Source organism: Encephalitozoon hellem, chromosome IV (genome assembly GCF_000277815.2).
Source record: "Encephalitozoon hellem ATCC 50504 chromosome IV, complete sequence".
Lineage (NCBI taxonomy): Eukaryota > Fungi > Microsporidia > Unikaryonidae > Encephalitozoon > Encephalitozoon hellem.
The window spans coordinates 169,148-196,397 of NC_018471.1; the positions used below are offsets into that span (position 1 = coordinate 169,148).

A 27,250-nucleotide genomic window follows, 5' to 3' on the forward strand; every position below is an offset into this window, starting at 1 on the left:
TCTATTTTCTAGTCCATAAACAAATGTCCCAGCCCTACTCAGGTGATTTTCGCAAGAATAGCAGAAGGATGCTCTTCGACAGGCTAATAGAAGCCATAGAAAACCTTTCCGATACCGTAAAGGAAGGAGGTTTGGGTGCTGTCTGTAAAGGCAGCCTGGACGAAGACAAATGGAGCGATACAAAGATAAAGTTTATGAGGAAGTACGGGCATATAAGATGATCATCTGTCTGCCCAAACTTATGCAGAGGCCTGGAGTTTCACGGAGTCGGAGAAGAAAGTATGCGCAGTAAGAGATACTCCTGTTATTATTTATTATAAATCCGAAGTTAATAAAAATCAAGCAAAAAAAAACTTAACCCTTGAAATAAATAATTCCGAATGGACGCACCAGAGATTTCTTTTGAGCATCAGGATACGTCTGTTCCAAACAGGTCTGGAATAATTCCTACCCTTCAGAACGTTGTTGCAACGGTCAATCTGAACTGTAAGCTTGATTTGAAGAATATAGCCCTTCGTGCTAGAAATGCAGAATATAACCCAAAAAGATTTGCTGCTGTGATAATGAGAATAAGAGAGCCGAAAACCACGGCATTGATCTTTGCCTCAGGAAAAATGGTAATAACAGGAGCAAAGAGCGAGAAGAGCTCGAAGATGGCAGCCCAGAGATATGCAAAAATAATACATAAGTTGGGGTTTAACGCAACGTTCGACGACTTCAAAATACAGAACATAGTTTCGTCTTGTGACATCAAGTTCAGCATCAGGCTGGAGGGATTAGCATATGCACATAGCAATTATTGCAGTTACGAGCCCGAGCTCTTTCCAGGGCTGATATACAGGATGGTTAAGCCCAAAATTGTACTTCTAATATTTGTTTCTGGAAAAATCGTTCTCACTGGCGCAAAGGTGAGAGATGACATCTACCAGGCATTCAACAATATATATCCTGTATTGATACAGTACAAAAAAACATAGCTCGTTTAACGACTCGCCCAAGACAGAAAACAAATAAATTCTTTATTGTTATCCTTTTTCGGTGGGTGCTCAGGGCCTTGTCCCTACTATTGTGAAAAAAGATTTTGCCTTTAGCTTTATCTCCTTAACCATGAAATTTCCTGTGTACTCTTTGTTCCCGTCGACATCTGTGTTGAAGATGCCAAATGCCCTTCCTTCTACAGAGTTCACTATCCCACCGACTGGCATTACAAGCACTACATATTCTACGGACACAGGAGTAATCACATCTCCTGTTTCACAAATCGAGGCTTCAGCACATCCAATCTCCTTGATGTCAAATGATAAGGGAATCCCGTTGATTTTGTGAGAATATATTAATAGCTTAGATGCTATACATTTGGAGACAGCTTTTCTAGGGCTTGTGAGGAACTCCGGGCTTATTTCCACATATGTTACAGTCTTGACAAGCTTGAAATTGATCATTTACTGAGCAGGATTAAAAATTCTTGAGACAATTGTGATGGGATAGCCCCAAGAATGAATGTTATTACTGGGTATTTCAAGCATACCAGGAGAATCAAGGAAATAGAAAGCAGTGCGATATCCGAAGTGTATATTTCAAACATACTTGAACACTGCAGCCCTGGAGAGTATCTGATAACTGATGGGAAAGGTTGCATTCCAGTATTCAGATGTATTAGAAGCGGTGGTAAGACTGAGTTCAAGGGATATTTGAAATACAGGCTCGGAAACAAGAATAGAAAATTCCAACTTGTTGAAGGCATCACGGGGGAGACTGCGATTATAATCGGTGGCAAGTATCTATATGTGCTCGCACAGGAAGCAAGTGCACCAACAAAGTATCTTGTTTTCACTGAGGGCCTCTTGAAAGAAAAGGATGTTGCCTTTTCCGCCTCTCCGGAAGACATACAAGAAGAATCCAGAAAATGCAAATCGGAAGCGCACAGCCAGGTAGTCTCATGTTTCTTGAAGAGCGTAAGGCCCCAGTACCATGCACATTTCTTGTACTTCTATGTCTCAAATGTAGAAGCCATATATGGACAGGTTCTAGTTTCTTGGGTAGACGGTGCAATGGTATTCTATACGCTGACATCTCCTCTGTTTCTTAACCTCAATGAACTCTTTTCAAACCAAGCATGCCTCCCGATGGCATACGGAATTCCTTACTTTCCTCATACAAACTTTACAATCAGCCACGAGTGGCAAAAGGTCTATGACTCCAGTTCATATGAATTTGCTTGGTGCTATCCTTCCAAATTTCTTCTAGAAGTCATAAGCTTGGTACTTCTTGAAGAGAGAATAGTGTTTTACTCCGCCATGGATTCTTCCCTGAGAGTACTGCAGATTATAGAACTTATAAAGCCTTTCAGATGGCCGCACATAATATGTCTGCCTCTTCTCCCAGGAATGGAGGAGATTCTTGAGAGTCCTCTACCCTTCATAGTATGCTTAAACAAAAAGCTGAAAATAGAAGGTGTAGCATTTGTGGATCTGGACTCTCTAAGGATACGCAGCTCTAGAAAATATGCCTTGCTACCTAATAAGAAAATAAAGGACGAGGTAGCAAAGAACGATCCAAAGGAGATAAGGAGTTGTATAGAATTAATAGCAACAGAAATATTGCTATGGAGAGAATATCTGATAAAAAGATGGGGTAGCAAGATAATAACCAGAATACCAAATAACCCCCTAAAGTTTATAGGAAGGACTCATCGGTTTTACAATGATTTCTTTAGAACCAGGATGTTCTTGGCTTTTATAACGGAGGCACGTGATTATCTATGTAGATACTTGGTTGAAATAGGAAGCGACCGCACTGTCATACTTCTGCCATATGCATACCTAGGCAAGTATATGCATACAAAAGCTCTACGGCTATGGATAGAGCTGTTTGATGGGGATATGGAACCGGTGATTGACCATCTGATTAGGAATGATCTCCTTTTAGACGTTGCAGATGTAGTCTTCAGGCGGCTAAGCTATAAGGAAGACTATAGTAAAATAGATGCCATCTTATCACACATCCCGTCTCCAACCCACGAAATGTACATGAATATTAATGTTATCTCCAAAATGCCGAGGGTTATTTTCAAGGATCTTTACTCCTATAATTTATATCATCTGAAAGCCTGCGACTGTAAAACCTTGGACCTCAGGAAGCTCCATTGTGTAGAGGATCCCGAATGGAAAAAGAAGCAAGGGCTGATGGAAATTGTTCGAAAAGAGGTGAGAGGCGTGCTTGAAAGGATGAAACAGGATCTATTTGATCCTTGGAAGGAGATGTGTGAGTGTAAGGATAGAAGATCTGCTATACTTGTCACTGGACCTGAATATGAATTTCTTTGCTTTCTGCTGATACCGGAAAACACAAGCTTGGCGATAAAATGCCATGATTCAGAAAATCTTCTTGAAAAGGATCCTCAGGTTTACTGGAGTATTGTGACATATTTCTTATACTTTAACCTTCCCTTAGGGAACAACCCTGGGTTTGATGGGAAAGTCGATGTTATTATTGATGAACCCGTGCTTGACCTTCGGATTGACGGAAGACCCAGGTTTTATATCGACTTCTAGCATAGGCTATGAGCAATGGACATCCTTGATCTATGGCCTTCTAGTATCAGAAGACGTTTGAATATGCTTCTCCTTCATAGCTGGAATCCAGGCTCTCTCTTTTGATATAGGTATATATGGGAACGGTTAGGCCGTGTATCATTACACTTAGGAACACTGTGCAACTAACGAAATCAATCGTAAGTGTTTCTTGAATCTTGTCTGTAAGAAGCGCATAGTACAGTGCACCTACTCCTATAGGGCCGAACCATCCAATAAACAGCGCCTCTCTCCGGGACTTCAGCTCAGGGATCTGACGGTACATAAGACAGCATATGACAGGCCTTCTGATGAAGATTATTACAAGCGAGACAATTGCATTTGACAAGGTGAATCGCCTGAAGTCTATTCTGGAACCAAAGAATAAGAAGAATGAGGTGCTAAGAATTGTATCCGTTACCTCTTGTAGATTTGAGTTTTTGGTTTCTAGTACAAACCACTCATCAAAGGAGAACATTATTCCGGCGAAGAATATGCATATCAGCTCGCTTCCGCCTATAAACTCCATAAGTGCCATTGAAAAGACAGCAAGGATTATGCCGTGGGCAAGAAAAGACTCAACGCCCACTAGTCTTCTTGTATAGCAGTATTTCAGCCCCTGTCTTGATAGAATGCCAATAGAAAGGCCTATAGCTGCAGACAAAAGAACTCTGACGAGTATATTATTGACGACGAATGGATAGATACCCTTCCCCAGACCATTCTCGAGCAAATCAAGCCCGAGGAATAGAAGGAAGATTCCCATCCCATCGTTTATGCCACTTTCTGCAGCAAGGAGTAGCCTGATTCTTTCAGGCACCATTTTCATCGCAAGCTTTCCATGTATTATACTAGAGCTTAGTATAGGGTCTGTAGGGGTCAAGCAGGACGCCAGCGACCATGACATGGATTTGTTGTAGTTTGTAAACAGATATACTAAGCCGAATGAAAACGAGCACTTGATTATTCCCACCACAATGACAAGGAAGAATATGGACTGCCATTTCACAAGCACATAGTTTTTCGGTAAGGACATTGCAACACTCATCGTCTGGATGCAAAGGACAATTCTTGAGAAATTGTACATCATGATTTTGGAATAGGCATAGTTCGTATTAAAAACATTCAGTCCGTGGTGGCCAAGGACTATTCCTGCAAGCACTGAAATCAACGACTCTGATAGAAATAGGTTATTTTTGACGTGTTTTGAAATCATTCCAAACAGCAGAACAAATGACGAAGAAGCAAGCAATAACCTGAAGACATCATCCATTTTCCACACACCTCTGTATTATTTATACTGGGATGCCGCTCTTTTGTGACCGCCCTGTTTTAATTTGAAACGGTTCGAGGATACTTATCTATCAGATGTAGAGCAACAAGTTTTTTAGTAGAAGGATTCTTAACAAAAATATGTAAATAAATGTTTTGGACCAATTAGATAAGAGAGGCTTTATTCTGATTTCTTTCTAAAGATATGGTTAACCTTCTCGTCATTAAGCTCACTGGTGTTAGCATCACGTAAATCAAGGACTTTTTTGCCAACCGGAGCAACTCTGGAAAGCCCGAGATCGTCTTCAATGATTAGTTTGAACTTCGGGTTGTCAATAAGCCTCTGGAAGTCATCCAGCTTCTTTTCGCAGGTTTCCCTCGAGATACCACCGCTTGCTAGAACGTTTCCTGCACCTGCTCCGCTTGTTATGTCTTCTTTGCCACACAAATTTCTAATCTGGTCCTTTCCCTGTATCAAGAAAGACTCGACATTCTGGATACTGGGATAGGTACTAGTGAGCTTGAAAGAAAGATCATCTGAGATTATCTCAACCGATGCCAATTGGCTTATGTTTACCTCCCGAGAAAGATCCTCTTTGTCATCGAAGTGGCACTCGATCCTGACACTTCCTCGGTGATCACACATTTTCTCAAGGAAGCTAACAGACTTATCTCCACACTCTTCGCAAATAAAGGCACATATCACGTTCTCTGTCACATCGCTGAGATCGACAATTTTCATCTTTCCAGACCATCCACAATTTGTACATTTCATGTCAGTTTCACTAATATTGCTCTTTAGTGTCTTTTCATATCCTTCCTTGCTCTCCATTGGGGGCATCCTCTATGACTCGCTTAAATTTCCCTTCCTCCTTCCTGAAGCCCAATAGAACTGAAGCATGTCACTCCAGCATTGGTGGAATCTTCAGTCCTGTCTATGTAGATAGAAATGTACACAGGCCAACAGATTGCAAGAATAAAGGGTATCCAATAAAATAAAGAAAGCATGTGGATATGATAGTTTAATCTCCGATATATCTGATCCATATCTTACACTCCCCATTAGCGCTACAACTAACAACGCTTGGCTTTCTAAATACATTCACGCCATCTAGACTTACTATGCTTGTTTCATGGAGCTTCATTTTGGTCAGGGATTTTCCATTGTCAAACCAAGCACTTTGGGATGAAACTGCAACAAGATCTTCGTCAATCAGAGCAGCCGTCTTTATATTTTCATTTACATTTAGTATCTTGACTTTCTGGATTCGTTTATCTAGCCATATAACTTGGTTCCTGAATACCACAATAAATCCCTCCTTAATACGCTTAATCCCTAGGGCTTGGCCTTTAAGTATCTCCATCATTTCTATGTTAAGTTCAAAATCATATACATAAACCCTTTGCCTGTCTGCAAACATAAAATTATCCTCAGATATGCAGCATATATGGTGAATCTCTCCACTAAGAACCTCTTCCCGCTCAAAGACACCTTCAAGACTCCACTTCCTCATAATTCCCCCGCTGTCAAGAGAATGGATAGAGTCAAGGACTTCATAGCTGACTATTGAGGTTGTATGCCCCCTTAAAGCTCCGAAAATCTCCAAGGTTATGCACTCCTTGATAACACATCTTACCAATATAAGTTCACTGCCTCCAACACCACATACTATCGTTATAATGCCCTCACATTCTCTTATCTTCATTTCTATCACCTGCTTGTCGTCAGTTTCTACAACCGATTCACTCTTTCCAGACAGTAAATTAACAGCTGTGATGGTTCTGTTGGAGGATGCAATAAACAAAAGCTTGTGATCCCTTGCCACCGCAGAGCACACAGTCGTGTGTTCATTAGGCACAAATGCCATCACTTCCTTTAAGCCAAACAGTCTATCTCCTGTTCCAAGCACAGACTCAAACAGAGGGCTGCTGTTGCTTTGGGCTGCCGTCATGGAGGGGCTAGTTGCACTGTTGCTCTTCCCTTCATCTCGGAACTGTCTTGGAGGTATCTTTGCAGAGGACGCATTCTGATCTTCAAATCTAGGGTATCTAGGGTATCCCTGCCCTGCCTTGTAACCAGATGTGCCCATGCCTGCCTTCCTTGGATCGTAGAATCTTGGTGCAGCGTCCACAGGTGGTGAAACATGTCCATACATTTCATACATCTTTCTCTGGTCAAACTGCTGCGGCTGATAATACATAGGATATTGCTTGTATGGATCCATTGCCCCGCCATACCCCATGCTTGTTGGATCAATTCTTCCTATGTTCTGGTATCGCCTCTTTTCGTTTTCTAGCTTCATCATTATTCCTTCTATTCTGCTCAGGTCCTGGGCATTTGATGACAAACCTGACCTAACTGCTGAAATATCATGGAATGCTGCATACCATTGAGCCAGGATAGGCATTCCTTCCGTGGGTTTGAAGTCTCCAAGACTCGCCTCATTGAAAAATACCTTTGCAGAACCCTCGTACTTCATTTTCGACAAGTAATCGTACACTAGCATGTTCAGTGCATCGTAAACTCCAGAGTCCTTCTTCTTGTAGGTATGATCCCCCATCACAACTTTGCAAGGGGTCTTTAAATTAAAAACTTTAGTTACACCTAAGAGCTTCTACCAGATCATCGGGAAATGCCGGTAGCACTCCTAAAAGTCTATCTGCTGCCGAAACATGGCCATTTCTACTATTTTCATGCAACTTGTATAAGCCATAAATATTTATTATACGAGTAACCCTTACTCAGTCACTACAACAGAAAAATCATTTCCAACATCAAAATCTATCACCTTAGGGAAATCGAATGGAATTCTTTTTGGTAGGAATAGGGTTTCCTCCTCATGCCCCAGTGCGCCATTGAATCCTGTTCCCCACGAGTATAATTCGTTCCCAATCTTGCATATGTTAAAACTATTATAGGAGCGAACTGCTTCGACCCCGTAAAGCCCAAGCCTTACAGGAGACCTTATACTTTCTGTTGACTGGATGCCAAGCTGCCCCTCTTTATTTCTGCCACAGCCATATAGACATCCATCTCTAGTAACAAACAAACTGTGATTTTCTCCGCCGGCCACCTGGATTATCCCCTCCAGAGGTACCTTGTGCTTGCTAAAGGTGCTTTCAGCCTTATCATGCCCCAACTGCCCATAAAGATTCGATCCCCAGCAGTAGGCTTCTTCGTCTGTGTTGAGTGCTATTAAGTGATTTAGGCCACATCCAACCGATTTGAATCTATAGTTCTGCAAGCGCCTTCTGGGCGTCGTTACTGCATCTGGTATAAGAGCCCTTAGCTTGTTTCTTTCAGATGTTCTTCTTCCAAGCTCTCCAAATTCATTTGAGCCAAAGGTAAAAATAGCATTTTTCGAGTCAAGCGCTGCTATGAAGTTTTGCCCAGCACTCAGGGTCTGTATGTTTTTAAGGGGAACCTTGATAGGAATAAAAGAAATGCTCTCCTTGGGAGTCAATCCAAAGGCACCGTTAGTCGATCTAAACGTTCCCCACACATACACATGCCCACTAGAAGTCAATGCTGCGGAGATAGAGGCGCCACAATCCATGTCTACAATCTTTTCACCAAGGCATACCTTCTGAGGAGTAGACTCATCACCATCTCTTCCTAGCGCACCTTCATCGTTACATCCCCAGGAATATAACGTCCCTTCAGAGTCAAGTATCAACGTATGCAGGGATCCGCATCTAACCTTAGTCAGAGACATGCCGTCGAAGAAAGAAAGCCTTGTTGGGACATGAGTGCTTCCCTCGTCTTCTCCCAGTCCCAACTGAGATATAGCATTTGATCCGAAAACAAAAACACTCATTCTAAGGACTTTATTTTTCGAAATTTATTCTTCCTCAGGTCTAATTTTCTATTTTTTCGAAGCCTTATGAAACTTGAGTTTTCCAATGGTTTCGAGGATTTGGCATTTGTTCTGAGGTATTTCTGCAGAGATGCTAGCTTGGAAAATGTAGACAGTGGGGTGAGACTTTTCAGCGGAGATGATAAGCATGAGGGCTTGGATGATGTGCTGAGTGCTTTATATAAGATGTTTGAGAAAAATCATGATCACAAGAAGATCAAAGAAACGAAAAAATTGAGAGAGAATCCAGAGGTGAGAAAGGCGGATGTGAGTATATCGAGCTTGGTGTCGTTTTATGGGCTTTATTCCCAAATGATCACGCAAGGGATCCTGAAGAATAAGCCGTTTATTGACCAGATGGTAGAGAAGATTGCGCCATGCATGAAACTAGATCCTGATTTTCAATTGCTTGACATACAGGTTGGTGAGATAGTGAGCGTCGGAGATGTTCAGGATCTTGATAAGCTTTATTCTGAAGAAGTTATTGGAAGAGAGAAAATGCAAGTTCTAAGCGGGCTGAGGGAGCATGTAAGGAAGGAGGAGCTACTAGGAAACAAATTTCTCTTTGTTACAAATATGAAACCAGCCAAGTTCAAAGGACAGGTCTCTGAGGGAATGATTCTATGTGCAAAGGGTAAAGACGGAAAGATTGAACCTATTAAAATACAAAGTGAAATAGGAAACGGGTCCAGACTGGAGTTGGAAGGATTTGAAACAATTCTCAATGACTTTAATTCTGGGAAGGTTGATATGAGGAAAAGTGGATATGCTCGTGCTTTAGAGTCATTTAAGATTGTAGACCATTTTCTTACTTTTAAAGGAGTTAAGGTTACTTGTGGGGGAAAATATATCAAGACCAACACACCGGATGGCCTAGTAAGCTAATTAAATTGATTTCAAATGATAGCATTGGAAATACGGGCTTCTTTGTTCCTAATGATAAATAGAATTTCCATTATGGGTGATGGATAACAATGGAATTGGAAAAGGGAATAGATTATATCTTCTGTGGATCTAGAAAGGAAATGGAGTGCACACTTCGGATTCCGAGGCCGGTTATAACGTTGACACCGTATAAAAGCAAATGCTCTGATCTGATATGCTGGGTGGATGGAAAAGACATTGTAATGACACCCAAAGACTTGGCAAAGAATCTTGAAAGGATGGGCGGTAAACATGTGGTCGTGGAAAACTGTGAGTTGATGGAGGTGTTTGGATACTTGCCTGACATGATGTATCTGAAGAGAAAAGAAATTTCATTTATTCTTTTAAATGCTCAAAGAACACCTCCATTTGCTGAAGATCCTGTCTTCTTATCAAATAGCAGGTATTTTATAAGGGCCAGGGGAGATGAAAGGTATGCCATAATCTTTGCGCTGCACAAGATCTATAAAAACATGTGGGTTGTGTGTAAGAATGTAGAGCGAATGAGGATGTTTTCAGAGGTTTTCAAGCTAGAGCTGGTTGTTGTGAAGCATGGGGATGATGTGAAGGGAAGGGGTGTTGTTGCTGTAATGGATGGCTTTGTGAATGTTGAGTGTGAAAAGCTATTTTATGTTGGAGAAGAGTGTAAGGGAATGAAACCCATGGTACTAGAAATGGGCAAGATTGGGAAGTTCCTACACAGGATAAGGGATGTATGCAGCATGCTTTCTCCAGCTGTTGTCAAGGGGAAAAGGAGGCTTGATATCAATAGACTATGCAACATTGAAAAATAGAAATGATATCTTTAGTGAAATGGCTTACGTAAACCCCTATATTCCTATGAAGGACTCGCCGAACAATAAAGTCTTCGGCGAGAGTATTATCGACGAGAAGTTGGTGAGGAAGTTATGTTTTGGAGGTGTGTGCAGTGATTACAGATGTGTCGCATGGAGAATTATCTTCCAGGTTGTTGGGTTGAGGAGGCAATCACATGCAAATGAGATTGAGACTAGGCAAAGAAAATACATGGGAATGGCTGCAAAGATGGGGTGCTCTTGGCCGACAGATAAGGATAAGTACTCTGTGAACGAGATAATAGATAAAGATTGCCTTACAAGGCCAAACGGGACATATCATTATGGCAATATTAGACTTCACGAAAAGATAGCACACCAGATCGATCTTGACATAAAAAGAATAGATCCCAGGTACAAAACTTACGCAGATGTAGACATATCATACATGTACTATCACATACTATGGCTGATTGCACAGAGAAGACCACAGCTTGGATATGTGCAGGGAATGGCTGATATTTTAGTTCCATTTGTCCTTGTTTTTTCGCATGAGAATATTGAGAAGGCTGAAAGTAGCACCTACTTCTGTTATTCGCGTCTACTGGATGAGATACAGCATAACATAATAGAGCTCCAAGCGGGAATGATTAAGGGGATGGATCTTATTTTGCAGACTGTGGATCCAGATTTCCACAAATTTCTGAAAGATATCGGATTGGAAATACACATGTTTGCATTCAGATGGTTTAATTGTTTTTTTACTCGAGAATTTAAGATGCCTGTGCTACTTAAGGTTTTGGACACCATTTTTGCTTCTGATAACATTAGCGAATCTCTGTTGTATTTTGGGGTAGCTCTTCTGATGAGGCTCAAGCCGGTTCTGATTGAAAACAACTTTTCCTACAACATTCTGTTCTTACAGAGTATATACGAACGGGAGTGGGAGGAGGCTGAAATAGAGTTGGTTTTGTCATCGGCAAAGTTTTATAGAAAAGTGACTTCTAGACAATTGATCTGGTCCCGGTTTTGGGACTGAGGTCGGTGAGAGGTGTAATTTACATAGTATTTAACAGGGTAAGGCGGATTTGTTTTGTTTTTAGTTGACCCTTATGAGGATTTTCTTTCTTTTATTAGGAAGTGTGATGTCGGATGCATTCTCACTGCTGCCAGTGTTCACCAAGGAAGACATGGCTCTAAAGGATACCTTCCTTGTATATCTTTACTACTCAAGACCGAATGTTTATTGTCCTGCCTGTGAGACATTCAATCGAAACATTTCCGTACTGCAGAAATATATTCCTGTGAAGAAAATAAACTTCTTTGAGGATCCGGAAGTTGCATCATGCTTCTATTCATTTCTGTTTCCGTCTTTTATAGTTAGAGATAAAGGACGTAGCTACCACCTGCATGTAGACAGCTTTGAGGAGTTGGAGGAGTTGATTAAGCACGGGAAATGGACTCAATTCGAACCTGTAAGGCGGTGGATGGATTTGGACTCGTATTTCATTAAGGTTTATTCTACTGCAAATTATGTTTTTTTCAAGGCTATGCAGAAGTCTTATGTGATCTTAGACGTAATTCCTGGATGGGTTATAAACTTTGTATTTAGCGCCATCATTGCATACATGATTTATTCTATATGTGCTATTTTCATGTCTCCTGTAGAGGATAAAAAGAAGGAATAAACATATGCTATCATATCAATGGACTTTGAGCTAGACTTCCTGATACAATATTTTAGACTAGGGTCTTACCCTAAATGGAAGACCTTACAAAGATACTAAAGGGGCCTGTGAAGGAACATTCTGAGTACTTGAGAAAGTTTATCTTAGCTTTCAAAAACGAGAGGAAGGAGTTGGAGATAAGGCTAGGGAAAATAGTTAGCAAGGAAGATGGAAGTAGGCTTAGGATCGATGCAGTGGCGCCTGTTGTGTTCAGAGATATCCCTATCGATTACAGGTTTGAAAGTGCAGTCGACTTCAGTGATTTCAACACTCTCAAGAAGCATTTTTCTACTTTCAAGAGTGAGGCCAAAAATGATGTGGTTATAATCAACGAAGACGGGAGGGAAACATATGAAAACGGGGTGCTTAAGAAGGTTGAGAAGAAAATAAGATCCCAGAAGCTTGACATATTTATTCCAAATAAGAAATACGATGTGAGACTTGTTTTAAGTGAAGAGAATGAAGCATTCAAGCGTCCCAGTAAGAAGAAAGCCATTGTAAAGAGGGTTAGGCGGAGAGAAACATATTTTATGGAACCCTATGGATTCGATTTTACAGAGACTATTCTTTCTGGAGAGAAGGATGAAAAGGAGAAGAGAAAGTTTGAGATTGAAGTAGAGGTGTTCAGTTCTGAAAAACTGGTATCGAATGACTTTGTTTCTCTGATATACAACTTTAACATTGATCTTCCTACACAATGAACATCCCTTTTTAGCTTGATCAGGGCTGGGTGTATCTATAGTTGCAGAGGTGATGGTATGTGATTTTATTGATCAAGGGAGGGCTATTAGCCTGATGCTTCAGCCAGGAAGAAAAACTGAAAATTTTTGTACCCCAGATGGAAGGAAGAGAACTAACATTCAAAATATGCTTGATAGGAGATGGGGGAGTTGGAAAGACGACTTATATAAACAGAGTACTTGATGGAAGGTTTGAGAAGAATTATAATGCAACGGTTGGTGCAGTGAATCATCCTGTGACGTTCCTTGATGATAAGGGGAATGTAATAAAGTTCAATGTTTGGGATACGGCAGGACAGGAGAAGAAGGCGGTTTTGAAGGACGTATACTATATAGGTGCTAGCGGGGCCATATTTTTCTTCGATGTGACATCCAGAATCACATGCCAGAACCTTGCACGATGGGTCAAGGAGTTCCAAGCAGTTGTTGGAAATGAAGCGCCTATAGTTGTTTGTGCCAATAAGATTGACATAAAGAATAGGCAAAAGATTAGTAAGAAGTTAGTGATGGAAGTCCTTAAGGGAAAGAATTACGAGTACTTTGAGATCAGTGCAAAGACGGCGCACAACTTCGGGCTTCCGTTCCTACATCTAGCTCGTCTTTTCACTGGAAGGCCCGACCTTATATTCGTATCTAATGTGAATCTTGAGCCAACTGAGGTAAATTATGATTATCATAGCCCTGAGGAAACGAAATATATCGATTATATGGAGCAGGCTGCGAAGATGGCACCCGAGGAGTAAGATTAAAACTAATACATCTTATATCTTGTTTTCAGCAAAGCTGAGTTCAAATGTTAATTTCATCCTTTGAGGGAACCCTAAAATGGAGAAGAAGCTTCCGACGGTTGTCACTATTGGAGGAAGAAGGTATGTTAAGAATAATCTTAACAAGGGAACAGGGGACGGAAAAATTAGACTGAAGGAGGCGTTGAAATCTCTCGGAAGGACTGTTCAAAAGTCTCAAATATCCCACTGCACCATCAATACTAAGGAAAGCATACATGTGTATACTTTAGACGACTCCAAAGTTATTTTAAACAAGAACAACGACCTTGTTGGATTTATTGTTACTGGAAAGGCACAAAAAATCAATAAGAGCGTGTGCCAGGAGCTATCAAATGCGATGGGTGACAATGCAAAAGCCCCCGAGAATGATACAGTTGAAGAGAAGTTAAAGCATTGATGCCTTTTGCCTAACAATTAAATACTTTTAATAGGTTCTTTGAATCGGGTGACTTAAGAGGACTGCTGCTCTGAATGCTCTTTGATTCCCCAAATGCTTAAAAGAGTAGAAGACGAAGCAAACTGAGCATAGAATGGGTTGAAGCGGACCTTCACGTTATCAAGCCCAGGTGTCTTGAATGCATGCAGCCTTCTCCTAGTTTTAGGATGATAAACAAGTACAGAACTACCTTCGCAGCAAAGAAAGAATTTTGAGTCTGGTGTGATGCAACCACTCCCTCCCCTTTCCAAATTTAATGCATTTCTTGTTGAACCATCCGGACTAAGAAAAAGGTGGCTTTTCTCACCAGAAACTACTATAAAACTTCCGTCTGGAGAATAGAACATTTCCTTATACCTTTTTTCTGGAAGTGATGAAGTGCTTTTTGGCCCCTTTATATTTCTTTTGTCGTATATCTTGAGCAAAGTGCCATTGATCAGCATTGCATATTCATTAGAAGAAGACAGGCAGCTTATAGAGTTGGGTGCGCTAATTCTATATATGGGGTTCTTTTTTCTTATGTCCCAATAATTAGTAGAATCGTATGAGGAGGACATAATCGTATCTTCCCTTGGGCACACGGAGAGTGCATTTATTTGACTCTTATGATCAGCAAAAGTGGAGACATACTTGTTATCAAAAACAGATAGAAGGTAAAGTGAGTTGGATGCCGAATGAACGATTGTGTTAGGATACATGAATTTATACTTTTGTATAGTTGGAAGGTGAATGATATTCTGGAGGCTTCCCGATATCGATGAATACAATCTCAGTACGTTGCCCTGTGTGCTACTTATCATGAGGCCATCTGTTGAGTACTCCACTTCTTCTGGGGAGATTCCAGACCCTAAAGGCTTTGACCTCTTGAACTCGGAAAATGCTTCGTCGGTAAGGATCATCCTGCAAAGAGGGATACAAAAAGGGAGTTAAAGTGGATTTTGAAAGTTCCAGAGTTTATGCAGAATGTCAGAGCATAATGTTGTGAAATTTATTTTAAAATACAGTCCATCTTGGCTTCATTAAGATAAGTTATATGCTCGTAGTATACTAGCAGTTCTTTTGCCTCGAGGCCTATGCTTTTTATATGCCTCTTCATTGAAAGTTTTAAAGAGTTCATTCCAGGTTTTTTGCTCAATCTTTGTTTCTAGCTGGGACAGGATCTCAGAGAGCTTTCTGGCCTCAAAAACCTCTAACAAGTTCACCAGAAGTTTGTACTTCTCGTTAGCCCCAAACGACCGTGTTATTGAGACTATGAACTCTGTGATAAATACGGGGTTCCATGTAAAAATAAGCCCAGAGATTATCTTGACTCTTTTGTTATATTTTTCTTTATCTTCTTCGGATCTCCTGAAGCTCAGAACCTTGATATCCTCAACCAACATTTTTTTTGAGAAGATTATTATGGACTTCAGTGTCCAATCCTTAACTATCCACTTCACAACAACTATGAAGTCCGATGTCTTATAGTTGTCAATATACTTCTTCATATTGTATGCAACTATGCGTGCATTGTCTTCATTTCTTATCCATTCTCCGAAGTTTGCATCGTATGTATCATCCATGTAGGAGATGGACTTTTCTATTTTCTCTAGACATAACCCCATGCTCTTACTCCTAAACACCTCTTTTTATAGAAAAAGGTTCTCCTTTTAAATTACCAAACAAAGAGCAAATCAAGCCTGTAATTAATTAAGATATAGGTGACACCAAATCTTTATGAAAAAGCTTATTAAGAGCAAATTCTTCGTCTCAGCACACTTAAATACAGCGAAGAGTTTATTGTGCTTGCTTAAACTCCTTTTGTCAAATAGGAGGAATAAACAAAAATAGAGCAGAGCAAATATACCTATTTGTTTAGGAAAATCATGGGCGGAATAGTGCGGTTTGGGCCAAATCATCTGTTTCTTATAGGAAATTAATACTAACCATATCAATCAATATTCTTTTGATATTTCATATCAGAAGATATATATTAATTGTTTCACGGAGCCATACCTTAAGGGGTTACAGTACTATTGAATGTAATATGATGAGGTAAGTATTCACTCAGTAATATACTCATATAATGAGTTTTGAAATATCTATTTCGTATAAGGAGTCTGAGTATACCCACAGCCTTCCCCTGCAGGAATCATAGGTGATTGCTCTAGGTGTAAAGTATAGCCTTATAAACATCTTGTATGTATTGAGGCAGTATAGCTCTATGCTGTCAGATAAAAGAAGTATGAACAGAGCCCCGAATACTCTGTATCCCTGGTAGCCGCTTGTTTTATTTATTGACTTAAGCACTTCTTTTCCATAAACAACCATCTCATGATTACTCTCAAGGATCAATAGATCAAGCACACCTGGAGTTACAGAAATAAATTTTAAATGGCTTAGAAACTCAATGAATTTTATCGGCACACTTCCCCTATTCTGCCTCCAACCTTGAATCAAGCATAGATGTGCATCGACCAAGACATATATATCAGTCCCGACTTCTGCAAAATCTATTATTTTGCCAGGCATGGTTACAATGTGTCTAGGTTGAAACGTCGAAGAGTCAAGAAAGGACATCGTACATTTATGTGAAAAAATTACATTGGCGTTGACATGCATCTTCTCTATTCTCCATTCCATCTTTGTGAGTACGGGACTACCTATCTTGAAATAGTAATACCCATACCTCTCAATTTGAAGAAATACAACATCCTTGAACTTAAGTATCTCTTTTACTCCGTTTGAAGGAAGAATTACGTCTTCCCTTATTAAACCCTTCATGTTCAATATGTAAAGTGTATCTTTAACACACATAAACAAGTCGCATTCTATAAACTCCATGTGCAGAATGTCTCCATTGAACAAAGCAGATCTGATCATACCGTCGATCTTTCAAACAGTTATGATGCAGGATTGAAGACAAAACATGTTTGAGCTATAGAAGAACCTTTGGACGTGTAAAGACAAAACTACATTGGAGTTTCGAAAATTTATTTTTCTCCTTGTGAATCTGAAAACTTCAGCACTTGCTTTTCTACCACCTCCAGAGCTTTAGATGTTTCTCTTATCTGGTCTTCGATCAATTTTCTTTTGTATTTATCGCTGTCCTCATCCATGGCTGCAAGCTTTCCCCTTAAGGTAACTAGCTCATCTTCATAGGCCCTTTTCTCTTTGTTGAGTCTTTGGAGAGCATTCTCTGCCACAGAATGTTTCATTTCCATAGTTAACGGGTGTAGCATTTAAAAATTTATCACTTCTGAATTTCTTGCACGGATTATCTCAAGCATTGCTGCTATTTGACATCCATCATAGGCAGGCGGTAATTTATTCTGTGTGCATACCAAAATAGAATGTTTCTGCGCCTGGTAATATAGTTGAGCCTTTTCTGCGAGATTCAAAAATACACCGTACTATGCCCTTATGATAAAAAAGATCATTCACAGACCAAAGAAACCGCTTTTTGTATTTAAAAGAGAGGAGTCTTTGCCATATGGGCCTAGGGTAAAGAGTGCACCGCCAATTGAAATAAACTTTGAGTTGCCTTCAAAGGCCGAGCCAAAGCCAGTGATAAGGTTTACAAGGCCTGACGGAACACCTATAAGAGTAGAAGACTTAATAGATTCAACAGATAGTGAAGTGTTGACTGAGAGCTCAGCGGAGGCAGAAACAGAAGATGAAAGCATTCTGCAAGGAGAAAATATAGCTTGCACGCAGGAGAAGGCTGAGCCAGAATGCAAGGAGCAAAAACTTGCCCAAAAGGAAGCAGTGTCTAGCCTCGAAAGTAGGGAGTTGATGCTGAACAATCTTCTGAAGAAATTTTCTGAGGAAAGGATTGCTGAGAATAGAGGCCCATGCTACAAGGTTAGTGAGATTCTCAGTATAAAAGAACGGCAGCCGATTCCTCTTGAGCTAAAGATAAAGACCAAAAAGGAGACCAAGGGAGTATACCGGCCGGATAGCAGCAGAAAAGATACGTGCATTGAGCAGGCTAGGCTTGAATTCAATAGACTTACAGCTAAAAACATCGGCTTTGTTATAAAGAATCTTAAAGGCATTCGAGTTGGAACCATTGAGGAGATGAAAGAGATAGCAAACATTCTATTTGATAAGGCGATTTCTGAGCCCACATTTGTAAAATACTATGCGCTTGTTGTACTCGACTTAAAGAAAGAGTGGCAGTCTGAAGAAGAAAAGTCCAGGGACATAAGCCAGACTGTGTTCTTTGGAACACTTCTTACATTGACACTGAAGACATTCGAGAACAAGGAAAAATGGGGAGACGAGCACAAAAGAAAAGAGGAAATGACGTTTGAAGAAAGAATGGCTTACGAAGAAAAGCTTGAGGAGGCGGAGACGGAAAGATATATAAAGAAAAGAAAAACACTTGGGACAGTTGATTTCCTATCTTCACTATATTCTTTGAACGTGATAAGTTATGTGCATATAAATGCTTGTATAAACACACTAATGAAGTCCTCTGACTCTGAGAATATTGAAGTGTTATGCTATCTGGTAGAAAATATAGGCGAGAAGCTAGTTGTAAGTGGGAAGGAACACATCATATCAATGATATGCTCTAAACTTGTACAAAAGAAAAACAGCTATGCAAACAGAATTAGATACATGATAGAAAATCTCCTTGAAAAGAAAAACTCCTGGAAGCCAAAAGAGGTGAAGGCCGGAAACGTCTTTTCTTGTCTAGAAGTTGAAAACGATTACGGGAATGCACAAAACCAAAGTCCTGAGGAATCAAGCAAGGAAAGCGTGCTTACATTCCTCTCGTCCTTGTCAGAAGAATTGTCCATGGCATACGAGGACGACGATAAAGAAGTCCTCTCTGACAATCTGCGGATTGGGGAATCAAAGTTTGGTGCAGTTCCATTCTATTTATCATATTTCCAAGAAGCTATATCGAATCATAAGATCTCTGATCTGCTTTTCGACTTTTTCATCTCGTTTAGGAGTACAGCAAATGTCACCGAGACACAGCTGAAAGAAACACTAACGAGCCTTAAGAATGAGCTGGAGATTTTGAAGATCGACTTCCCAATATCCCCTAAGAAGTATGCAGAACTTATAACAAAACTAAGAGTGTCTAAGATAATATCCCAGCCACTGTTCGAAGAGCTCAAAAGCGAGGACTATAATGGAAGAGTTCGGGATCTGATTCTTAAATGGTACAAATCAGATAAGGACCGAGAAAAGGCACTTACTATCTTCCCAAGTGAAACGATAGAGAGTCTTGTTGCGAAATAAAGTATGGTATTTCATTTAATTTCAGGAGCATCTTGCTTCGACATCTATTTACTTCTTTTGGTATTTCAAAATTGAGTTGTAGTGGTTTAAAGCAAGAGATAGCAGGGAAAGCTCTCTCCCAACTTCCTTCCTGAATAAGTGTTTGTTTAAGATTTCTACAACATTTTCTCTTTTGATGGTGTCGGAAATTTCAAGAAATCTGGTATCGTCTATGTCCTTGTATCCTATCAGGGTAAACAACTTATCGCTTTCATTATCATCGTTCATAAATGTTCTAGCAAATCTTATAGCCTCCATATGCTTTCTCGTTCGTAATAAGTCAACAAAGACTAGCTTTGACAAAGTTTCTTTTACGGAGGCTTCATTTTCAACTCCTAAATCAAACAGCTTTAGATCTTCACATATTTTGAAAGCATCGCTTGTGTTTTTCTCCTTTATGAGAGACAAAATCCTTTTCCTTGTGGAGATTGATGAGTAAAGCTCCGCATTGTTTCCAGGGACATTTTGATCATTCTGGTACCTACCATTCCATAGCATCAATGCATTATCTGCACAAACAAATCTCATGTGGTCAGCTATCACCCTCTTGGCCAGAGATTCTATATCCTCTCCAGAGAAACGTAAGTCATGTTCTCCCATCCTTCTTTCTGGGGCAGGCCGGGGCGTGTTCAAATGTCACTTCAACAAACAAACTGGCATCAAGAATTCCTGTGTCGAAACCAAAGCAATACTAGTTTATGGACAGAACTATGTAGCTGAACAGCACTAATATCATAAACTTGATGATTTTTCGAGATGCTTTTTCGAATGGAGCCATGTCTTCTTAGAAATCCTACGATTTCTACATTTATTTTAAGGAGGTTCAACCAATAGAACATCTTAAATAAGGTAAGGGGCCTCATTTCACATCATTGACTCCTATGACCTTATCCAATGTGCTTCTTTTGTGTATGAAAGAGAATGGGTATTTGCAAGATGGTTATGTTGCCCTTATTCCTTCATGCCAACAAATATAAACTGTAAGAAGAAATGGCATCCGAGCAGATATGAAACACTAGTAAGGGTAAAAGAAGCCGAAAAAGCTGTAGAAAAAAGCAGGATTCAAGAGGATGCAAGGAGGGAGCGTGGAAGGAGAGAGACACTCGAATCCGAAATACATGGAAAGTACACAGAGAGGATGCAGTGGATGCTCTAGGTTTAAGTTACTAACACTCTTAGAAAGCAGCTAGTGCTAAGGGCCTGTTCTGCACTCACTCACTCACTCACTCACATGGAATGGCAAAGAACCAATAAAATTTTGTTATAAATATATTCTTTCAGAGGGAGGGGTAAGATGAGAGCAGAATCTGGCGGTGGATCGAAGAAGACCTTCAAGACGATGAAGCTGGGATTCATGGGACTGGTTGGAATGGTGATTGTGTACTATGTGCTTCTATTTATCTTTGGAATCAAGTACTTGGATCCTCAGTACTACGGAAGCTACTTCTACGCTTGGAGAGTGAACTTTGCAGACAAGCTGATGACGCACGGAAGATACAAGCTGATCAAGAAGAACGAGCATCCGGACACGGAGGACAGGAAGAAGTTCTATGGGATTTCGCAGGACGAGTCTGGGCCGTATCTGATACGATTTGACAGGCCTGAGCACTTCCCGCGCGGGCATGAGCACCAGTTCACGCTGAACTTCCCTGCATACAAGGACTTCTTGAAGATTCGGGAGAGGTTTATTGTTGAGACTGAGGGGCTGCAAGAGGACATGAATCTGAGCCACTCTGACCTTATGGACAGGATGAAGAAGAAGAAGGAGGGAGGGGGAATGTACTTTGCAGACTACCGCGGAAAGTCTGTCAGGGAGATGCAGAACATATTGTTCCCAAACAACAATGAGGAGAAGAACCCCTGGTTCGGTGTAAGCAACATACTTATCAAGACCATCTCGAGCATCATGTCGAGTGACGAGGAGAAGAGAAAGGGATACCTGTTTAATGGAGAGAAGGTTGGAGACGACCTGATGAAGAACATCCGAGATGCTCTTGAGGCGCTTGACGAGGGGACTGAGGAGGGAGAGGTCCTGCTCTCTGAGAGTATATCTGACTCTGACATCAACAAGTTCTTCATCAACAGCGGGAGGGTGTCTGCAACACCGCACGAGACATTTGCCTATTCAAGGGCATACTACCTGTTCAACTTCCTGACTGCAGGAATTGAGTTTAAGTCCCCGAGCCTTGCAGAGATGAGGAGCGGGTCTTCTGAAGACGACAACGAGTTCCGCGAGGCACGAATGGACTATGTTGCCAACCTGTTTGCCAGGATATTCTCGAGCATATATCCCAACCAGCACAGAAAGGATGTCAGCAGCATCGGGACCCTTGAGAAGATAAGAAACTACTACAGCCCAAAGATGGTTGTCGATGAGAAGAAGGAGGTGGATGAGGCCGACCTTGATCTTGTCCAGAAGAGCTTCTCAAACACATCAACGGTTCCTGCATAGTCATAATAAAAAGGACTTTTCTACTCATACCTTTATTTTAGGCGAAGTCCTTTGTTTTGGGCTCGGCATCTTCGTAATACTGCACAGCATTGTCTATGCAGTAGATTAGCTCTTCAACAGACTCTTCTTTGTTCCAGTTCAGCGGGTGGAAGTTCAGCATGTTGTTTTCTGAGACAAAGCTCAGCATCCTCTTGCACATCTTTGAATACTTTCCTGTCCCAACCAATGCCGAGAGATCCTCATTCGGCGTATAGAACACATCCAGATCCTCGTCCTTGATCAGGTCCATTTTTGAAATCACATTGATACAGGGAACATTCATCCTTGCCATTGAAATAAGTGCACAAAAGCATCCATTTATGTACTTGTTGATATCGACCAGGTACTGGGATTCCATCACATAGACAATTCCACATTTGAAATAACGACCTACATGATCAATGATCCTGGGCATTATATCAGAATGCACGAATAGCTCTATCTGCCCAGGGCAATCAAAGACAAGGAAAGAGCCCTCGAGGTCTTCTAGATCTAACTCACTGATGTTTTCATAAAGCTCTTCCAATGCAACCATCAGCCCTCCATTCGGCCCATAGCCGTACTCCTCCATAACATCGTTGACCGTAATGAAGTCCCTAAGGTCTAAGACATAGTCGTCGTCACTAGAGATCTGTGCAGGGTCGGGATTTACCACTCTGTAGCTTCTCCCTATGTTCTCTCCATGCTCCTTTATGTTTCTACAGAAAGTCGACTTTCCTGATCCAGCCGGGCCAAAGACAAAAATAGCGTACCCCATCCTTACCTTCCATGAGAAAAGTTAATAAAGTTGTCCACTCGGATCCGAATGTCGAAGAGCTCCTACTCTCCCTCCAAATAGAGAACGAATCCTTCGAAGAGGATCAAGAGTCGGAAGAGGCCTCAGAAGACTCGCATGCATCCTCGGATGAGATAGAGTACAGGATCATAGGAGAATCGGGATCCAGTGGCTTTTCTGCAACAGACTTTAGCGCGAAGGTTCTGAAGGAAAAGGGAGAGTATAATATTTCCAAGGGCCCCTTGCCTTTCTCGTTGTTTGAGATTGTTGGTAATAAAGGACGCACGGAGTCCACCGTCATTACAAGCCAGAAGTTTTCCATTGGGGGAGGAAGATACGACTACGGGTTCACTCCTTCGGATCTAAAGAGATACAGAATCAAGAGAAAGAAGAAGACAAAGGAGGTGTGTCCCAATTGGGAAGATATTTCCGAGGAAAAAAGAAATGAGCCCAAGAGAATATGCGTTAGGTCTTTGAGGCTAAAGAGTAGAAAGTGAAAGAACAGGCATTAAACCACTATCTTTAATTGGCCACTTCGAAGGCTTTCGGTTATGTGGTATTCTTCGGTTTAATCACTGGGGCTAAGCCATGCATGTTTATGAAGCCTTTATGGGGGATTGACGGACGGCTCAGTGATAGTACGATGATTTGATTGGGAGCCTGGATGTAACTGTGGGAAACTGCAGGTAAGTTCTGGGGGTGGTAGTTTGTAGCTACTGCGTACCGAGTAAGTTGTAGGCCTATCAGCTGGTAGTTAGGGTAATGGCCTAACTAGGCGGAGACGGGAGACGGGGGATCAGGGTTTGATTCCGGAGAGGGAGCCTGAGAGATGGCTACTACGTCCAAGGATGGCAGCAGGCGCGAAACTTGCCTAATCCTTATTGGGGAGGCGGTTATGAGAAGTAAGATGTTTAGCAAGTATAAATTTGTTGTGATTTACTGGAGGGCAAGTCGGGTGCCAGCAGCCGCGGTAATACCTGCTCCAGTAGTGTCTATGGTGAATGCTGCAGTTAAAATGTCCGTAGTTGTTTGTATGTCTTTTGAGTGATGTTTATGGTTTTTAGTGGATGTAGTTTTATTGTAGCAGAGGACGAGGGGCACTGGATAGTTGGGCGAGGGGTGAAATACGAAGACCCTGACTGGACGAAGAGAAGCGAAGGCTGTGTTCTTGGACTTTTGTGGTGATGAAGGACGAAGGCTAGAGGATCGAAATCGATTAGATACCGTTTTAGTTCTAGCAGTAAACGATGCCGACTGGACGGGACTGTTTTAGTGTTGTCCGAGAGAAATCTTAAGTATGTGGGTTCTGGGGATAGTATGCTCGCAAGAGTGAAACTTGAAGAGATTGACGGAAGGACACCACAAGGAGTGGAGTGTGCGGCTTAATTTGACTCAACGCGGGGCAACTTACCGGTTCTGAAGTGAGTGTGAGAGTGTTTTTACATGATGCTTACGGCGGTGGTGCATGGCCGTTTTAAATGGATGGCGTGAGCTTTGGATTAAGTTACGTAAGATGTGAGACCCTTTTTGACTGTGCTCTATGGGGCAAGGGAGGAATGGAACAGAACAGGTCCGTTATGCCCTGAGATGAAGCGGGCGGCACGCGCACTACGATAGATGCCTATGTGGGCTACTGTGAGGGATGAAGCTGTGTAATGGGCTTCTGAACGTGGAATTCCTAGTAAGAATGATTGAACAAGTTATTTTGAATGTGTCCCTGTCCTTTGTACACACCGCCCGTCGCTATCTAAGATGACGCAGTGGACGAAGATTGAGAGGTCTGAGTCTTTCGTGTTAGATAAGATATAAGTCGTAACATGGCTGCTGTTGGAGAACCAGCAGCAGGATCAGTATGTTGATTTGATTATTTTGTGGGGATTTTTAGTTTTTTAGTTTTTCTTTCTCTATCCATGGGATTGATTGGCATTATCTGCGATGAAGGACGTGCTGGAGGACGATATGCCGTTTTTTTTAGCGGATGTCTGAATTAGGTGTTTGTGCGCCTGTGGACCCCTTTGACTTAAGCATATTACTAAAGGGAGGAGAAGAAACTAAATAGGATTATCTGAGTAGCGGCGAGTGAAAGGATATGAGCCTGTGTGGTAATCACGTGTGTGAGTTGTGAATTAGGATGACGATGCTGAGGACGGATTGGAATCTGTTTTCTTAGGGGGTGATAGGCCTGTAAGTGTTGTCTTTTTTTGTGATGAGTAGGGTTGTTTGGTAGTGCAGCCTGAATGTGGGTGGTATGTGCATCCAAGGCTAAATATGTGATGATGACCGATAGCGAATAAGTAGAGTGATTGAAGTGTGAAAAGATTAATGATGAGAAATGAAAATGGATTGAGTGAATGGGGGTTTTTTTCCCACCCGTCTTGAAACACGGACCAAGGAGAGGATGATTACATTGTTGAGCGAGAGCGATTGGATGTGATGATCCGACCCGAAAGATGGTGAACTATGTTTGTATTGATTGAAGGGATGCGAAAGTGTTCTGGAGGATCTAAGCCATTCTGACGTGCAACTCGATGGCATGATATGGACATAGGGGCGAAAGACCAAACGAACCATCTGGTAGCTGGTTCCCTCTGAAATGTCTCTCAGGACGGCGGCGACTGATTATTTATGTAAGATGTTGTAAAGCACTAATGACTTTTGTCGTTAAACTTTGAAGATGTCTTTTAATGATGTTGCTAGTGGGCATATTGTGGTAAGCATGATGTGCGAGGAGGGATGAACCTTTTTTGCGGCTAAGGAGTCTTATGCAAGGGAAGTGAATCTGGCGGTTTGATTTTGACAGTTGGACGGTGGCCATGGAGGTTGGCATCCGCTAAGAAACGTGTTGCAACGTACCTACCGAATTGGGCGCTGGAGAAAATGGAAGGGATTGAATTGCTATCTGATGCCGCTGTGGTTTTGCTGAGTAAGAGGGCGATATTATTCTGATGAAGGTCCTCGCGTGAGCGGGGGTGGAGGGGTGATATGAGCAGATCTTGGTAGTAGTAACAAGAAAATGATTTAGGATGTGGACGAGGGTTCCCTATTTTTAGGGGTGAATCGACTGTTTATACGGAGACGCATTGACGATTGTGTGTATGTATGCTTTGAGGCGACTTGATGATGACGGATGGGGGTAACCTTTACTCTAGGATAGCAGAACTAGGGTGATTTTTGTTGTGGATTGTTAAGAGACGAAGCAACTGATGTGGGGAGTGCCTGTTCCGATGAAAAAGAAGTGTATGTGTCGTACCTATACCGCATCTGGTGTCCACTGTTTGCCACGGAAGCGTTTTATTTAAAGGTTGTAAGGGAAGTCGGCAAAATGGATGTGTAACTTTGGGAGAAGGATTGGCTCTAGCGTGCTAGAACTGTTTATTGTGGGGAATCTGACTGTTTACTAAAAACATAGCTTTGCGAAAGGACGCAAAGTGAATTCTGCCCAGTGCACTTTTAGTTATGACTTTTTAAGTTTAAGCGAGTGTAAACGGCGGGAGTAACTATGACTCTCTTAAGGTAGCCAAATGCCTCGTCATGTAATTAGTGACGCGCATGAATGGAGCAACGAGATTCCCACTGTCCCTACGACTTGTATTGTGAACCTACAGCCAAGGGAACGGGCTTGGGCTGATCAGCGGGGAAAGAAGACCCTGTTGAGCTTGACTCTAGCATGTGAGAAGTGCTGGGGGTGGTTATGAAGAGAGGTGGGGAGTTTGTGCGAGACCACTATGACTGCGCCTCAGCGGTTTATTTATGGATGTGGGGAGTTTGGCTGGGGCGGCACGACTGCTAAAGATTAACGCAGACGTCCTAAGGCGGGCTCAGCGGGGAAGGAAACCACGCGTGGAGCACAAGGGCATAAGCCTGCTTGAGACTATTCCTATTGCGGGATTGTTTTGGGGGAAACCCTGGCCTAGAGATCCCATGTCCTATTAGTGTTTGGGACATGGGTGACAGAAAAGTTACCACAGGGATAACTGGCTTGTAGCAGCCGAGCGATCATAGCGACGCTGCTTTTTGATTCTTCGATGTCGGCTCTTCCTATCATCGTGAAGCAGAAATTGCGAAGTGTTGGATTGTTCACCCACCAACAGGGAACGTGAGCTGGGTTTAGACCGTCGTGAGACAGGTTAGTTTTACCCTACTGTGATTGACTGTGCAGTAAATCTTGATAGTACGAGAAGGAACTCTTGATTGCGACCTCTGGTGGAGCGGCGTGCCTGCTGGCTGTTGCGGAGCTACGTCGGGAGTATAATGGCTGAAGGCCTCTAAGCCTGAAGACTGACTGCGCTGTATTATGATTAGCGGAAGACGACCGTTGTGGATGCAAGCTGTACGAATGGAGGAGTATTCCGACATTTTGAGGCTGTGCATTTTGTGTTTTTGTGTGTGAGAGGGTGTGTTGTGTGTGATGCGTGGTGCTGTGTGGTGTTTTTTTTGTTTTGTGTGTGTTTGTTGTGTGTTTAGGTTATGGGTGAGTGATGATGTGTGTTGTGTGAGATAGTTGTTTGTGTTTATGCTGTTGTGTTTGTGTGTGATGATGTGCGTGATGTTAGTTTTAGTTTTTTTGTTGTGTGATTCTGGCTTTTTTTTTTTTTTT

At 41.7% G+C, this 27,250-nt stretch overlaps 25 protein-coding genes and 2 non-coding genes across 27 annotated transcripts; 16 read left to right on the forward strand and 11 right to left on the reverse strand.

The window, feature by feature from the left end:
- Positions 1–23: 23 nt before the first annotated feature.
- On the forward strand, positions 24–221 carry EHEL_041405 (uncharacterized protein; the record flags this gene model as incomplete). Its single annotated transcript, XM_059743499.1, has 1 exon — positions 24–221. The coding sequence occupies one exon, from the start codon at positions 24–26 to the stop codon at positions 219–221; it is 198 nt and encodes a 65-aa protein (XP_059599482.1).
- Positions 222–380: 159 nt separating this feature from the next.
- On the forward strand, positions 381–977 carry EHEL_041410 (TATA-box binding protein; the record flags this gene model as incomplete). Its single annotated transcript, XM_003887121.1, has 1 exon — positions 381–977. One exon carries the CDS (start codon positions 381–383, stop codon positions 975–977), a length of 597 nt encoding a protein of 198 aa, XP_003887170.1.
- Positions 978–1,046: 69 nt separating this feature from the next.
- On the reverse strand, positions 1,047–1,442 carry EHEL_041420 (uncharacterized protein; the record flags this gene model as incomplete). The annotated part of the gene is made up of 1 exon (XM_003887122.1): positions 1,047–1,442. The coding sequence occupies one exon, from the start codon at positions 1,440–1,442 to the stop codon at positions 1,047–1,049; it is 396 nt and encodes a 131-aa protein (XP_003887171.1).
- A 54-nt stretch (positions 1,443–1,496) lies between these two features.
- EHEL_041430 (uncharacterized protein) lies at positions 1,497–3,554 on the forward strand (the record flags this gene model as incomplete). The annotated part of the gene is made up of 1 exon (XM_003887123.1): positions 1,497–3,554. One exon carries the CDS (start codon positions 1,497–1,499, stop codon positions 3,552–3,554), a length of 2,058 nt encoding a protein of 685 aa, XP_003887172.1.
- A 46-nt stretch (positions 3,555–3,600) lies between these two features.
- On the reverse strand, positions 3,601–4,845 carry EHEL_041440 (Na+/H+ antiporter; the record flags this gene model as incomplete). Its single annotated transcript, XM_003887124.1, has 1 exon — positions 3,601–4,845. The coding sequence occupies one exon, from the start codon at positions 4,843–4,845 to the stop codon at positions 3,601–3,603; it is 1,245 nt and encodes a 414-aa protein (XP_003887173.1).
- A 180-nt stretch (positions 4,846–5,025) lies between these two features.
- EHEL_041450 (Zn-finger protein) lies at positions 5,026–5,676 on the reverse strand (the record flags this gene model as incomplete). The annotated part of the gene is made up of 1 exon (XM_003887125.1): positions 5,026–5,676. The coding sequence occupies one exon, from the start codon at positions 5,674–5,676 to the stop codon at positions 5,026–5,028; it is 651 nt and encodes a 216-aa protein (XP_003887174.1).
- Positions 5,677–5,866: 190 nt separating this feature from the next.
- On the reverse strand, positions 5,867–7,405 carry EHEL_041460 (uncharacterized protein; the record flags this gene model as incomplete). Its single annotated transcript, XM_003887126.1, has 1 exon — positions 5,867–7,405. The coding sequence occupies one exon, from the start codon at positions 7,403–7,405 to the stop codon at positions 5,867–5,869; it is 1,539 nt and encodes a 512-aa protein (XP_003887175.1).
- Positions 7,406–7,582: 177 nt separating this feature from the next.
- Positions 7,583–8,662, reverse strand: EHEL_041470 (regulator of chromosome condensation domain-containing protein; the record flags this gene model as incomplete). Its single annotated transcript, XM_003887127.1, has 1 exon — positions 7,583–8,662. One exon carries the CDS (start codon positions 8,660–8,662, stop codon positions 7,583–7,585), a length of 1,080 nt encoding a protein of 359 aa, XP_003887176.1.
- A 66-nt stretch (positions 8,663–8,728) lies between these two features.
- EHEL_041480 (tRNA-binding domain-containing CsaA-like protein) lies at positions 8,729–9,586 on the forward strand (the record flags this gene model as incomplete). Its single annotated transcript, XM_003887128.1, has 1 exon — positions 8,729–9,586. One exon carries the CDS (start codon positions 8,729–8,731, stop codon positions 9,584–9,586), a length of 858 nt encoding a protein of 285 aa, XP_003887177.1.
- An 89-nt stretch (positions 9,587–9,675) lies between these two features.
- EHEL_041490 (uncharacterized protein) lies at positions 9,676–10,419 on the forward strand (the record flags this gene model as incomplete). Its single annotated transcript, XM_003887129.1, has 1 exon — positions 9,676–10,419. One exon carries the CDS (start codon positions 9,676–9,678, stop codon positions 10,417–10,419), a length of 744 nt encoding a protein of 247 aa, XP_003887178.1.
- Positions 10,420–10,465: 46 nt separating this feature from the next.
- EHEL_041500 (GTPase activating protein) lies at positions 10,466–11,458 on the forward strand (the record flags this gene model as incomplete). The annotated part of the gene is made up of 1 exon (XM_003887130.1): positions 10,466–11,458. The coding sequence occupies one exon, from the start codon at positions 10,466–10,468 to the stop codon at positions 11,456–11,458; it is 993 nt and encodes a 330-aa protein (XP_003887179.1).
- Positions 11,459–11,531: 73 nt separating this feature from the next.
- Positions 11,532–12,107, forward strand: EHEL_041510 (uncharacterized protein; the record flags this gene model as incomplete). The annotated part of the gene is made up of 1 exon (XM_003887131.1): positions 11,532–12,107. One exon carries the CDS (start codon positions 11,532–11,534, stop codon positions 12,105–12,107), a length of 576 nt encoding a protein of 191 aa, XP_003887180.1.
- A 74-nt stretch (positions 12,108–12,181) lies between these two features.
- On the forward strand, positions 12,182–12,847 carry EHEL_041520 (mRNA capping enzyme subunit beta; the record flags this gene model as incomplete). The annotated part of the gene is made up of 1 exon (XM_003887132.1): positions 12,182–12,847. One exon carries the CDS (start codon positions 12,182–12,184, stop codon positions 12,845–12,847), a length of 666 nt encoding a protein of 221 aa, XP_003887181.1.
- A 137-nt stretch (positions 12,848–12,984) lies between these two features.
- EHEL_041530 (GTP-binding nuclear protein) lies at positions 12,985–13,629 on the forward strand (the record flags this gene model as incomplete). Its single annotated transcript, XM_003887133.1, has 1 exon — positions 12,985–13,629. One exon carries the CDS (start codon positions 12,985–12,987, stop codon positions 13,627–13,629), a length of 645 nt encoding a protein of 214 aa, XP_003887182.1.
- An 82-nt stretch (positions 13,630–13,711) lies between these two features.
- On the forward strand, positions 13,712–14,071 carry EHEL_041540 (uncharacterized protein; the record flags this gene model as incomplete). The annotated part of the gene is made up of 1 exon (XM_003887134.1): positions 13,712–14,071. The coding sequence occupies one exon, from the start codon at positions 13,712–13,714 to the stop codon at positions 14,069–14,071; it is 360 nt and encodes a 119-aa protein (XP_003887183.1).
- A 53-nt stretch (positions 14,072–14,124) lies between these two features.
- Positions 14,125–15,009, reverse strand: EHEL_041550 (uncharacterized protein; the record flags this gene model as incomplete). Its single annotated transcript, XM_003887135.1, has 1 exon — positions 14,125–15,009. The coding sequence occupies one exon, from the start codon at positions 15,007–15,009 to the stop codon at positions 14,125–14,127; it is 885 nt and encodes a 294-aa protein (XP_003887184.1).
- Positions 15,010–15,129: 120 nt separating this feature from the next.
- On the reverse strand, positions 15,130–15,714 carry EHEL_041560 (uncharacterized protein; the record flags this gene model as incomplete). Its single annotated transcript, XM_003887136.1, has 1 exon — positions 15,130–15,714. One exon carries the CDS (start codon positions 15,712–15,714, stop codon positions 15,130–15,132), a length of 585 nt encoding a protein of 194 aa, XP_003887185.1.
- A 454-nt stretch (positions 15,715–16,168) lies between these two features.
- On the reverse strand, positions 16,169–16,972 carry EHEL_041570 (uncharacterized protein; the record flags this gene model as incomplete). The annotated part of the gene is made up of 1 exon (XM_003887137.1): positions 16,169–16,972. The coding sequence occupies one exon, from the start codon at positions 16,970–16,972 to the stop codon at positions 16,169–16,171; it is 804 nt and encodes a 267-aa protein (XP_003887186.1).
- Positions 16,973–17,082: 110 nt separating this feature from the next.
- Positions 17,083–17,313, reverse strand: EHEL_041575 (uncharacterized protein; the record flags this gene model as incomplete). Its single annotated transcript, XM_059743500.1, has 1 exon — positions 17,083–17,313. One exon carries the CDS (start codon positions 17,311–17,313, stop codon positions 17,083–17,085), a length of 231 nt encoding a protein of 76 aa, XP_059599483.1.
- A 199-nt stretch (positions 17,314–17,512) lies between these two features.
- Positions 17,513–19,348, forward strand: EHEL_041580 (uncharacterized protein; the record flags this gene model as incomplete). The annotated part of the gene is made up of 1 exon (XM_003887138.1): positions 17,513–19,348. The coding sequence occupies one exon, from the start codon at positions 17,513–17,515 to the stop codon at positions 19,346–19,348; it is 1,836 nt and encodes a 611-aa protein (XP_003887187.1).
- A 48-nt stretch (positions 19,349–19,396) lies between these two features.
- Positions 19,397–19,987, reverse strand: EHEL_041590 (uncharacterized protein; the record flags this gene model as incomplete). Its single annotated transcript, XM_003887139.1, has 1 exon — positions 19,397–19,987. One exon carries the CDS (start codon positions 19,985–19,987, stop codon positions 19,397–19,399), a length of 591 nt encoding a protein of 196 aa, XP_003887188.1.
- Positions 19,988–20,348: 361 nt separating this feature from the next.
- EHEL_041600 (uncharacterized protein) lies at positions 20,349–20,543 on the forward strand (the record flags this gene model as incomplete). The annotated part of the gene is made up of 1 exon (XM_003887140.1): positions 20,349–20,543. One exon carries the CDS (start codon positions 20,349–20,351, stop codon positions 20,541–20,543), a length of 195 nt encoding a protein of 64 aa, XP_003887189.1.
- Positions 20,544–20,681: 138 nt separating this feature from the next.
- Positions 20,682–21,839, forward strand: EHEL_041610 (uncharacterized protein; the record flags this gene model as incomplete). Its single annotated transcript, XM_003887141.1, has 1 exon — positions 20,682–21,839. One exon carries the CDS (start codon positions 20,682–20,684, stop codon positions 21,837–21,839), a length of 1,158 nt encoding a protein of 385 aa, XP_003887190.1.
- Positions 21,840–21,876: 37 nt separating this feature from the next.
- EHEL_041620 (putative ATP binding protein) lies at positions 21,877–22,635 on the reverse strand (the record flags this gene model as incomplete). The annotated part of the gene is made up of 1 exon (XM_003887142.1): positions 21,877–22,635. One exon carries the CDS (start codon positions 22,633–22,635, stop codon positions 21,877–21,879), a length of 759 nt encoding a protein of 252 aa, XP_003887191.1.
- Positions 22,636–22,646: 11 nt separating this feature from the next.
- On the forward strand, positions 22,647–23,150 carry EHEL_041630 (uncharacterized protein; the record flags this gene model as incomplete). Its single annotated transcript, XM_003887143.1, has 1 exon — positions 22,647–23,150. The coding sequence occupies one exon, from the start codon at positions 22,647–22,649 to the stop codon at positions 23,148–23,150; it is 504 nt and encodes a 167-aa protein (XP_003887192.1).
- Positions 23,151–23,195: 45 nt separating this feature from the next.
- Positions 23,196–24,507, forward strand: EHEL_041640. Its single transcript, XR_009467975.1, has one exon. It is a non-coding gene; the product is annotated as an 18S ribosomal RNA (ribosomal RNA).
- Positions 24,508–24,551: 44 nt separating this feature from the next.
- EHEL_041650 lies at positions 24,552–27,062 on the forward strand. The gene has a single exon (XR_009467976.1). It is a non-coding gene; the product is annotated as a 5.8S-23S ribosomal RNA (ribosomal RNA).
- Positions 27,063–27,250: the final 188 nt, after the last annotated feature.